The sequence below is a fragment of the Mangifera indica genome, chromosome 11 (assembly GCF_011075055.1).
Source record: "Mangifera indica cultivar Alphonso chromosome 11, CATAS_Mindica_2.1, whole genome shotgun sequence".
In the NCBI taxonomy this organism is placed as follows: Eukaryota; Viridiplantae; Streptophyta; class Magnoliopsida; order Sapindales; family Anacardiaceae; genus Mangifera; species Mangifera indica.
The window spans coordinates 11,752,804-11,765,446 of NC_058147.1; the positions used below are offsets into that span (position 1 = coordinate 11,752,804).

The following is a 12,643-nucleotide window of genomic DNA, read 5'->3' on the forward strand; positions in this document are numbered from 1 at the left end:
GACTTCAATTATACATATATCCGCCAATAGAAAAAGCTGCATTTCACACTAATTATGTTAATGGCAATCATACAAATCCCTTAAGCGTGGTGGAGCACTAAGTGGAGCACTATTAGAATCTCGACAAAGTATACTAGCATAAATCAGAATCTATCCACTTGAATAACATGATACTCCATAACCTTGAAACGCAATAGAAAATAAAGCGAAAAAAGAGAACAACAAAACGTTATTAAAATGTATATAACACCTAAAAGTAACATAATCCAAATAAACTTATCAAAAAAACATATTCAATTAAATTAATCTTTGTCCCTATGACTCTAACAGTTCTAAACTACTTCTAATTCATCCAAGTTGGACATTGGAGCTCGTAACATCACTAGTAGCGTATGTTTTTTTGTTTCTTGGCTCTACTTTTCTTAAATAGAAAAGCTGCATCTTACTATGTTAACTTTAATGAACTAAACCAGAACCACCCTTAGTTTCCATTGTCAGTGAACCATAAGGCATCCACCTTTTTTGTTTTTTGGTTTCTCTTCCTCAGTTAAGTGAAGTTTGACAATGGATACCACAATACTTTCACAACCATTTATTCCAATACTTTTCTTCTTCGATTTATTTCAAGAGCACAACCATTTAATTATTAAGTTGACGCCATTACATTAACAACTCGATTTATTTCAGCAGCACAAGCATTTAATCATTAAGTTTTATTAATAAAGCTTGTAAACTTGTTTCGAATCTAACTCTAATTGAAAATATAGGGTATATAATGTGTTATGTGTGGGGGCCTATAGATATTTTACATTATGTACTGCATGGGGGTATGGATATTTTATGTTGGGGGGTAATTGATAGTTTTCATATACATGTCAAAACACACAATATGTGAGAAATCTTGGGTAGAATGAAGTTTTTTACCGATTTAATTTTTTATTTTGAAATAATTCATTTATTAAATTATGCAATCAGGGTTGATTAAAATTTAAATTTGGTTATTTAACTATAACAATGGAGACATATAGCTATGAAAGTTAGTTACATAAAGAAAAGCGATAGCAACCCATTGGAGAAATGTTGAGGCTTAACAGTAACAACGACACCTAATTTGAGTTGTGTTTTTGAGAGAAAGAGCCAGACACTGAGGTTATAGTTGGTTTTTAGACTATGTTACTTTTTTATGTTTTAATTTATTTTTCAAGTATCAGAAACAAAGTTCATTACACCTTGGGTGGAACATAGTTATTTGGCCATTACACCTTGGGTGGAACATGGTCATTTGACCTTTTTAACTTGACGTGGAACCCATCACTCAACAGGTACAGGTATGCCGCTATGAATACTGAAGATATGGTGGAGCTTTATACATAGAATTATGAAAGGCTGCTAGCCATAACATCATAATTCCCTAAAATATTAAACTACTACAGCAGAAATAAATAAGGATATGTCCAATCTAAGAGCCAAACATTCGTTTATACTAAAAGACAAAGGAAACAAATCCATCAAAGGGTAACCAAATTAAAGTTGCTGCATTATGAAAGAAAAAACCACAATCCCAACTTTCCTCTGATTACAACAAGCCCTAAAAACTGAAACAACTACATGCATGGGCATGGCTCTCATTCTAAATTCTTCTTAATTGGGTCCAATGTCAAGATTGGCAAGTTGCTGTATGTTCATGGGATAAATGATGCTTAAGTCGCCCGAGAAGGCCTTCTTTCCAAATAAAATGTTGACAGCTTCTGTTGGATGAAATGCATCCCAAAACACATACTGATCTCTGTTTGGACATGGTGTTTGGAATGGAAGACACGTAATTTGTCCTCTGTTTCGCCTGATCCCACAACATCCTCAATTTATAACACTAAACCCTGTGTGCATAAAATAGTTTAAACTAGTGAGGAAGACGTAAATTTGTATCACTATTTTAAATAGCTGAAGATTATATAAAGAAAACAAGATTTTTCTTTAGGGAGAAGAGAAAAAAACCTTAGAAAAAAATTGTCATTTTTCAAACTTTGGGTAGAGGGAAATTGCAAGTTTTTAAAACTTGAGGGAGGAAAATGTGATAAAACTTTAATTTTTTTAAAGTTATTAGTAAATAACAATTTTACCCCTAACTTTAACTGAGATTTTTAATAGAAATTATTTCATTGGTGGGTATTTAGGTTTTTGAAAGTTTGAAGGTATAACTTAGGGATTTCACTATACCTTGGGTGGGAATATGTCTTTTGGCCTTTTAATTAATATCCCCTTGAAAATTGTAGGTGTTCTTTATAATGAATAAAAATCAAAACTATATTTACTCTAAGTTGAAATTTAGGCAATGCTTTAATTATCTTATCTATGTGGTTGAAATTTTGAGCAAAGTATGATTCTTTGTTAACAAGCTTGCTTACCAATTAGCGTTAAATATTTCGGAATCAATATAATTTTTTTTTTAATTTTCTTCCTCTCAATTATTTTTTAATTTTATACATTGAAAATTTACTAGAAGTTTGCGTGATTACATTAAATTAAATTAAATTAGATGATTGTTTCTTTTATTTCCCTTAGAAAACCTAGAAAAGAAAATATTATTTATTGTTAGAATATATTTTAAATATATTATTTTGGTTAGAATATATTTGAATAGATTTCGAATATATTATTTTATATATAAGAATATATCCTAAATATATTATTATTTCCTAGGTTAATAGATATTCTAAATATATGTTTTCCATTTTTATATTATTGTATATTAATTATATTGATTTGTATTTCTTTATATTGAATTTATGATAGGTATAAATTTATGCATTATTCAGATAGTTTAATATACAAAAAATACAATTTATTCATATTTTTACATGGTATTAGAGATGAGTATCCTCCTAACATTTTAGTTAGGCTCACTTACGTCTTCGTCTTCATGTCTGTGGAAAGTGAAAAAATGAATTTATTACTTTAGACACACTTATGCCTTCACCTATATAGAAAGTGGAAAGATTTGGGTACGCTTATGCCTTCATCTGTGTAGCAAGTAGAAAGATGAGTTTATCAGGTTCACTCATGCCTTCACATAAGTGAAAAGTAGAAAGATGAGTTTGCAAAGTCAATTAAACGAACATTAAGTTTGCAAACTCATATTTCCACTTTCCACATAAGTGAATACATGAATCTGTTAAACTTATCCTTCTACTTTCTACACAGATGAAGGCGTGACCATGTTCGAGCTAAAAACTCATCTTTTCACTTTCTACATAAGTGAAGACATAAGCGTATTCAAACTAATAAATTCATCTTTCCACTTTTCTCATATATGAAAGCAAGGGCGTGAGCGAGCCTAACTAAAATATGTATTATTTTTTATATTATTTGCTTATTTAAGTTTGAGGAGGGTGTTAGAATATATTTCAAATATATTATTTCGGTTATAATATATTTGAATAGATTTCGAATATATTCTAAATAATTTATTTCCTAAGTTAACAAATATTCTAAATATATGTTTTCTTTTTTTATATTATTGTATATTGCTTGTATTAATTTTTATTATCTTATATAAGATTTATTATAGGTATAAACTTATCTATTATTTAAACATTTTAATATACTAAATATATAATTTATTCATATTTTAACATTTATAATAAATTAAATTAGATAATTTTGGCTTGTTTCTTTTTGTAGGTTGTAGTTTAAATTTGTTTAAGGATGTATTACTTATAACATTTTCAACAATTTATTCTTCTATATATTTTTAAAATTTTTTGAATTTTAACTATGTTTAGTATCAATACTATTTCAAGTTCAATGTATGAAGATTTAAAATACACATTATAGTTTTAGTAATTAAACATGAGTAATAATATATATACAAACAAATTTTACTAACTTATTCGTATAATTGGATAATTTTAAAATAAGATAAAAATAAACAATCACATTATTCAATTTCAAATTATTATATCAGTTTGTAAAAATAAGTTGATAATATTTGTTTATACACGCAACTTTATTTATTAAATATACTGCTATTTGTAAATATGCAAAGTGAAGTGTTTTGTTAATGTATGTGATGAGAAAATTTTAATTCTTGATCAGCAGTGACATAGTGTTTGAAATAAATGGGGAAGAAGAATAAAGCAAAGTGGACATGCATGTACATAAAAGCAAGAATGAAAGCATGAAAAGAAACATATATGAGAAGGTTAGAAGATTACCTACTCCTTTGCTTTAATCTTGATGTAGGATGATAGAAGGAGCCTCTCACTTTAAAGAATCTCAAAAAAGTTTCACTTCCAACCCAAAAAACACCCAAACCCGTGGGGTAGAGAGAAGAGAAAGGAATGTTGTTTTTGTGACAGAAAGTTTGTTTCAAATGAGCTTAGTTCATTTAAGATAAACTAATAAGCCATTTTTATGTTAGTGGCTAATTAACAATTATGAAATTATTAATTGGTTTCTTTAAATTTTTAATTTAAACTACGATCATATATGTATATCAATTATATATATTAGTTACCCTAATTCCACTTCACAAATATTTTAACTTTTAAAATGTTACTTTTGTACCCATATAACATTTTATCTAATACTAATTTTAATTATTCTTCAGAAGGTGTTAGCCAACCCTAGATAATTTACTCCTTACTCTCGAAAGTTTGGTTTATTAGTGTGACATTTTAAGTTCACCATGACATAGTCCTAAGTCTTTTTTCGGACAATCCAAAAGTGCATTTGAAAACTGAATGATTATGGTAAATATCTAGCAATGTGTTGTAGCCCTTAAACCAAGATGAAGAAACACTCCATTGAACTTAATATCTCCAATCGTACATTTCGTGTAGATAAGATCTTTCTATCATCTAATCCTGATTGATTTTAGGTTTATGGTTAATCAAAACTCTAATTTTAATTCTATACAGATCGTCAATTGATATATTCAAAACACTTGATCATGAACATCCTTCATATAACTTACATTATACTTTGGTCAGAGATTTTAATTTCAAATATTTATTGACATTTGTTTCGAAACTCAAATCTAGATCGAATCAGTGGATATCCTAAACTTAACATTTTCTTAGTCAACAAATTATGTCTTAATCATCATTCATCTCCACATACAAACAATGTATGTCCAACATAGTCATTTTTCTTGAAACTATTAGTTAGAGTATTCATGAGCATAAGCTTACCTTTCATATTAGAAAGCAAGTTACCAACCTTATTTCTAATCATATTGACAACAACCTAATATAGGTATTCCAATGTTTAGATATGTCAAATTGGAACTCAGTCTTTTGAGTTGCATATTTTAGTGGGCCTACGATTTTGAACCAAGTTGAAGTGAAGTTGGGTTTTAAACCTTAGAAAGCTACATGTGACTATAGAGTGTGCTCACTAAGTATAGTAACATGTCAAGTATCATTCTAAAGTTTGTCTTGGATGAATTAAGGAAAGAATTTACTAGAATTGAGTTAAAGACAACAAAAGAAAGGTTGGAATGGGGAATGCTTTTCGAGATTGGTGTTGGCAATATTGAGAAAATGGTCTCTCATAGTTTAAGATGTGATATGAGCTAGTTTGAGTTTAGATTGTTGTTCTACCCAAGATTGATATCTGACTAGTGTAGTAACACTTAATCTCACCATGTTGATGCTTTTTCTTCTTTAATGGTTTTTTATATTCTTCTTCTTCGGTATTGATTCTTTTTTCTTCTTTGACGATTTCTCTTTTCATTTTTTTCTTTTTGGCATCACTCGATCATGAGTTGACCACTATAGGTGCAAGTTGAGCACAAGTCATCCACTTTTCTCCATAGTGTTTACATTGCTTGAGCCTTCATATGCTTGATATACTTTGCATTCTTTTCTTTTTTATTTTAGGCCAAAGGACTTATTCACCCCCACCCCCCGCCCAAAGTATATTGATTTCCTAAGTTTTCCTTTGTTAACTTTGAAAATCTCATTTACCCACTTATGGGCGATTAAAATTAACTGAGTTTATTAGTCATATCATTCCCCCCCCTCCAAACCTTAAAAACTAACATTGTCCCCCAACCCAAGTTTTCAAAAACAATATTTCCCCCCCTAGGATTTCCAAACTTTCAAATCCAATTTTTTCGATGATGACCGGTGATCTCCAAACACCTACTATTCCTCTCTAGTGCCTCCTCCTTCTGGTCATGCATCTTCCAACGTCGTGTGGCATTGTCTTTGTCAATGACGACGACGCCACACAGTGTCAAAAGATGCACGGCCGGAAGAAGAAGGCGCCAGAGAGAAAGAGTAGATGTTTGGCCATTATTGAAAAAATTAGATCTAAAAGTTTGGAAATCCTACCGGGGGAAATGTTGTTTTTGAAAACTTTGATTGGAGGACAATGTTAGTTTTTAGGTTTGGGGAGAAAATAAAATAAAATTTAAGTTTTTTTTTTATATTTCAGATAAAGTGACGATTTTACCTTTGAAACCCTTAAATTTAACCATCCGTAAATAGGTAAATAAGATTTTCAAAATTAACGAGGGGAAACTTGAGAAATCAGTATACTTTGGTGGGAAAAAGTCCTTTGGCCTTTATTTTAATTTTTTAAATAGTATAATTTGTTTGTGTCCTTTTAATTAAAGGAAAAAGTGCTCAAACGTGTTTAAGAGGGAAAAGAAAAAAGTATGACTTGTAAATTGTAGGTGTTTTTTATAATGAATAAAAATCAAAATTATATTTGCTCAAAGATGAAATTCTTGCAATGCTTTAATTTTCTTATCTACGTGGCAGAAAATTTAAGAAAAGTATGATTATTTGTTAACAATTGTGCTTACCAATTACCATTAAATATTTGAGAATCGATAATTTTTTTTTTAAATTTTCTTTCTCTTTATTATTTATATTTATACATTGAAAATTTATTAGAAGTTTGCATGATTACATTAAGGGTTGTTTCACTTTATTTGTTCTGTTTCCCTTAAGAACCGAGAGAAAATAAAATGTTATTCATAATAAATTAAAGGCCAAAAAACTTATTCTTATCTAGGGTTTAGTCCATCTTCAAACTCCTATTTGTAATGTTTTAAAAACTCAAAAACTCACTCATCATTCAACTTCTATTAAGATTCTCTAATAGAGTATGTAATTTAATCAATAATACATAAGTTTATATCATTTTTCTTATTAGTTTATAAAACTAATAATTTCTCCCTAAGATTAAGTTTTAAAACATTATATTCTACCCCCTATGGTTAATAATTTTTGGCAACCTTCCATCTCTGTCTGGCTACCTTCTCTTTTCGTGATTGACCAATCCATCTTCGACTATCTTCTCTTCGTCATCTTCATCATCTCTGGGTCATCATTGTCACCAAATGGAGAAGGAAAGTCTAGCCATCCTTCATCCAGACAAAGATAAAAATGAATCATCCTTGTCTTTTTCTAAACGACAACAAATCATCCAGGTGAAAGGGATTCATTTTTGTCTATATGACAAATCCTCTGTCATCGGATGAAGCCTTCATCGGAGAGAAAGCCTTTGTCACCGAAGGGAGAAAGAAAGGTGTTATCATCCATCATTGATAGTAGAAAAAAAAGATGACTCAACCAACGTTAGTTGTTAAAGAATATCAGGAAGATTTTGAAACCCTAGGAGAAAATATAACTTTTCAAAATTTAATATTAAGAGAAATTGTTAGTTTTCCAAACCAAAGAAAGAAATGATAGAAACTTTTATTTTTTTTAATATTATCAACTAAATGACATTTTTACCCTTAACTTTAATAGAAAACTTAACAAAAGTTGAATAACAGATATTTGAGTTTTTAAAATATTATGGATGAAAGTTTGAGAGCAGTGGGATGTCTTTTGGCCTAAATTAAATTAGATGAGGCTTGTTTCTTCTTTTAATTTGCAGTTTAGATTTGTTTGATGGGATGCGTCAGTGTTAGCCGTTCATTTTCAAGAATTTATTCTTGTGTGTATCTTTAAAATTTCTTGAATTTTTATTATCTGTACATATTGCTGTCTACATAATTAAACATAAATAATATTATATACCTAAATAAATTTTATTAATTCATTTGTACAATTTAGTTTATATGATTAAATAATTTTAAAATAAATTAAATTATTCAATTATTCAAGAAATGTTTGACAGTAAAATCTAAAGTAAAATGTCTTATAGATGTAGTTCATGATTTGATAAACCCAAATCGACCTGATTTGTTTCAAAAAAAAATTTAGGGTTTTTTTTTTTAAATGTCCTCTGAAAATGTTTCTTAAAACTTCACTTGTTTCTTCAAAATCATCTTTCAATGTTAGATTTTCATCTTCATCTATTCTTTCTTCAGTTTCCCAAAATCAACACACAAAATCACCACCCAAACACTTCTCCACTCTTAAGCACCATTCTCAACTTTATAATTTCCTTCATGTAAACTGCAGGTCAGGTAACTTTTCTCTTGATGAAGCTTTTGATTCCTTCAATTATATGATTCATATGCACCCAACTCCTGCTATGTCTTCCTTCAGTATTTTGTTTTCTGCACTTGTTAAGAAAAAACATTTTGATCAACTTCTTGTGATGTACACGAGATTCATTTCAGCTGGGTTGTTGCGGGATCTCATTATTTCGAACATTTTAATTGATTGCTTAAGCAAAATGGCCCGCGATTCTGATGGTTTTGTTGTTTTTGGGAGTATTTTTAGGAGGGGTTTTTACCCAAACGCTTTGACTTTTACTAGTCTGATTAATGGTCTTTGTATGGCGGGCAAGATTAAAAAGGCCATTGAATTTTTTAGGAAAATGGTTTCGGTTGGTTGTAGACCGGATGTGGTTACAGTTGGGACTTTGATTACTGGGTTGTGTAGAACTGGTAATGTCACTGTTGCCCTTCAGTTGTTTGAAGAAATGAATAACGGCAATGGTGAATTTGGTGTCATTTGTAAGCCTAATATTGTTTGCTATACTACAATTATTGATGGTCTCTGCAAATATGGGTTAGTAGACAAGGCAAAGAAACTGTTTTCAGAAATGAAGACCAAGGGCATTAATCCAAACGTGATTACTTACACCACTCTAATTTATGGTTTGTGTAATACATCTAATTGGGAGGAGGCTAAAACTTTGTTTATAGAGATGTTGGAGGAAGGTGTAAAACCTAATGTGGTGACATTTAGCGTGGTAATTGATAAGCTCTGTATCAATGGAAAGATGGATGAAGCCAATGGGTTGTTCCAACTAATGATTAATAGAGGTGTTTGTCCCAACACAATAACTTATAACACACTTTTGAGTGGTTTTTGCTTGGCAGGTCAAATTGATGATGCTAGAAGGCTATTTGATTCCATGGCAAGTATGGGGTGTAAGCCTGATGTTTTTAGCTACAATATTTTGATGGATGGTTTATGTTTGACAAATAAAATTGATGATGCTAAGGAAGTTTTAGCCGCAATGTTGAGTATGGGATGCACACCTAATGTAGTTAGCTATAATACTCTGATCAATTGGTATTGCAAGAATAAAAAAATTGATGAAGCCTTGAATCTTTATGAGGAAATGACTTCAGAGGGAGTTAGGCCAGATGTTGTTGCTTATAATACCTTGCTATCTGGGCTTTTTATGAACGGTAATGTCAGACATGCAAAAAAGCTATTTGGTAAGATGCAACTTAGTAATTTGCCTCCCGACTTATTTACGTATAATATTCTTATTGATGGGTATTGCAAAAATGGTTGTGTTTTGGAGGCTGTTGAACTGTTCCATACTTTAATAAATCGAAACATTCAACCTAACATCACAACTTTCAATTGTCTCATTAATGGGTTGTGCAAGACAGGGAGACTCAATATTGCTAGGGAAATGTTCAACAGATTACATAGTAATGGCTTTGTTCCAGATGTTATTACATATAACATTATGATGCATGGATTTTGTAAGGAAGGAAAGTTAGAAATGGCAAGTAAATGTTTCTCAGATATGGAGCAAAATGGTGTTGCGCCAGATTTGGTCACTTTCAATACGCTTATGTCTGGTTTCTTGCAGAATAATGAGACTTTAAAAGTGGTGGAACTTCTTCACAAAATGAAAGAGAGAAATGTGAAACCAGATGCATCCATAGGTTCAACAATATTAGATTTACTGGGAAAGCATGAAGATTATCGTGAAGTCCTGAATTTGCTACCATCCTTTTCAACCCAAGAACCAACAGGATGTTGATTGTTGAGTAAGTGCATTTTCCAGGGGAGTATAGCTTATCAAGAGAGCCCTGGCAAACGTTAAAGTTTCCGTGTAAAGGTGTGTGCCAACATTGTAGTGGTGATTGTATTTATGTGAATCCATTAATGAAGAAGTCATATAATTGAAGTTATAGATTTTGTCTTCATCTCTGTTGATTTGGCTTGACTACCAAGTTTCTGTATTAGTATACATCTTTGTTTCTGACAGTTGCCTATTTTTGTTTTCAAAGGAAAATACTGACGAAGATGCTCGTAAGGTTGTAGATGGTTTAGCACCCAAGGCCACTGATCAAAATGATGCTATTGAGAAATGTTATGAACATGAATGTCTCATCTGTGTACTCTTAGTGCTACTTGTAATATACATACATAAATATAGTCTCTACATTTGTTCGTTTTTACCAATCAATGTTAGTGGGAATCTTTATTTCTTTGGAGAGATGAATCCCCTTGATGAAGTCTCTAGTAAGAAGTTGGTGGTAGCTGATGCTAAGTTGAACTTCGATGATGATGCTGCCTTCCTGGTATAAAGGAATCTCTCTTGTGATCCATCACTAGAGGGTCCTTGAGAGGTTTCGATACATTTACTTCTCGATTTATTGTTTACGTGGAATAATTATTCTTAATAGTAACTGCCAAACAAGTACACGAAGATGCAAGTCTGGTTGAAATTTAGTGTTTAGTGATTAAGAGAGTTGTGGTGCTTTTTAGATATTCTATATGGCAACCAAATTCTTCTGATTAATTTGGCGATTTTCTTCTGCATCCTTAGATTTCTTTGCTCTTTTCGGTACCTAAGTTCAGTTTATGTCAAAAATGGGCTTTTAAAGTTTGCTAGCAAAATGGAGTTTGAAATTGCGTATGGAAGACTACTGCTATCACACAACACAAATTAGCCTTCCGCTTTAATTCATACACTAAAATAGGATTGAATACAAGCCGAGCCAATCTTGAGCAGGGCCCAGCTTGTTTTTAAAAGATTGAGCCTCAAGCTCGGCTCGGGGTTGCCAAGCTCAGTGGAACATGAGTTAAGGTTTGGCTGACTTCTTAATTTTAAGTTTGTGATTGGCCCGTACTTATCTTGGGTTCGTGCGTACTAACCGAACTTTGCTCGGGTTCACATGACTCGGCTTTGAGCTCATCTTTTAGGCTCATGTCAAAACTAGAGTTCTCTCTTCTCAGTATCGTCAACAATTAGATTATAAATGTACATGAGGAATGTAACATCCCTCCTTAGAAGTACTACCCACCGAAGGAGGAATGTTACGAATTAATATTCGTAGCGTCTATTTTTTTTCTTTTTAAAAAAATACTTTAAAATAAACGCATCATTAAAAGTGTTTAGGAAGTATTCCAAGAAAACTAAAAATCTGGAAGCGAACAAAAGATGTATATACTCATATGAAGACTCGTCTGAAAGTATCTGAAAACAGGGAGTAATCATATGTAACTGTACCATAATCTCAAAAGTCAAAAGTCCATAAGAACATGCTACTGTATGCATGTAATATAAACCAGAGATAACCTGCTCCAGCCGGATCTACCTACGCTGACCTGACCCTGCCTCGCAGCTACCTCGATCACCTGTACCTGCAGTCAGGAAAGAAAAGGGAGTGAGTGATAAGAACACTCAGTAAGGGGAAAAATTAAGTAAATTATCCTTTTTTCCTGTTCTAATTCACTTTTGGGACTCAACCCCACGTCCTAACCTCTATAAGAGATTGAGGGGGTAATTTAGTTCACTCTTTACTATTTGGGTCATACTTTGTCCCATCTGGTGTCTATTTAATACTTTCTGGAAGCTAACTATAGGGATTTGGCACTTTTTTTTTTTTAAGCTCAAGCTCTTTTTCTTTCACTACACTATTTCTGACTCTGAATTAACCTCTACTGCGAGCATGCTCTACTGCGAGCGGACCCTACTGGGGGTCTATGTCCTACTACGGACGTGTCCTACTGCGGACGTGCCCTACTGCGGGCGGTGTAGTGTAAAGTGCCCCCTCATAGTTTATAGCATACATACGGGTCTTATATTTTACTAAATTTGCTTCCATTTAATTTTATTCATAACTCACCAGACATTACTCTTGGGACGACCCTTAAATCTTGAGTCCCAAATTCTTTTTCTTATTTTTCTTTCTTTTTCTTTCCTTCTTTTCTTTCCTTTCCTTTCCTTTCCTTTCTTTCCTTTCTTCTTCCTTTTCTTTCTTTCTTTCTTTCTTTCTTTCCTTCTTTCCTTCTTTCTTTCCTGCCCAGAATTGCAAAATACTGTTCACAGAACAGTCATTTAACAGGGCAACCTTCTTTTTCATACAATTTAACATCCCAAACGGTTTCTAATTTATACAAGCTATATATCATTGGAAAGAGGATTCAAAGATCTTTCCAACGACCTATAATAGCACTCATAACTCAATAGATAA

The 12,643-nt window shown here is 31.8% G+C and overlaps 1 protein-coding gene across 1 annotated transcript; it reads left to right on the forward strand.

The window, feature by feature from the left end:
• Positions 1–8,233: 8,233 nt before the first annotated feature.
• On the forward strand, positions 8,234–10,066 carry LOC123229287 (pentatricopeptide repeat-containing protein At1g12300, mitochondrial-like). The gene is made up of 2 exons (XM_044654990.1): positions 8,234–9,640; positions 10,027–10,066. Exons 1-2 carry the CDS (start codon positions 8,254–8,256, stop codon positions 10,029–10,031), a joined length of 1,392 nt encoding a protein of 463 aa, XP_044510925.1. The 5' UTR covers positions 8,234–8,253; the 3' UTR covers positions 10,032–10,066.
• The last annotated feature ends 2,577 nt before the right edge of the window (positions 10,067–12,643 follow it).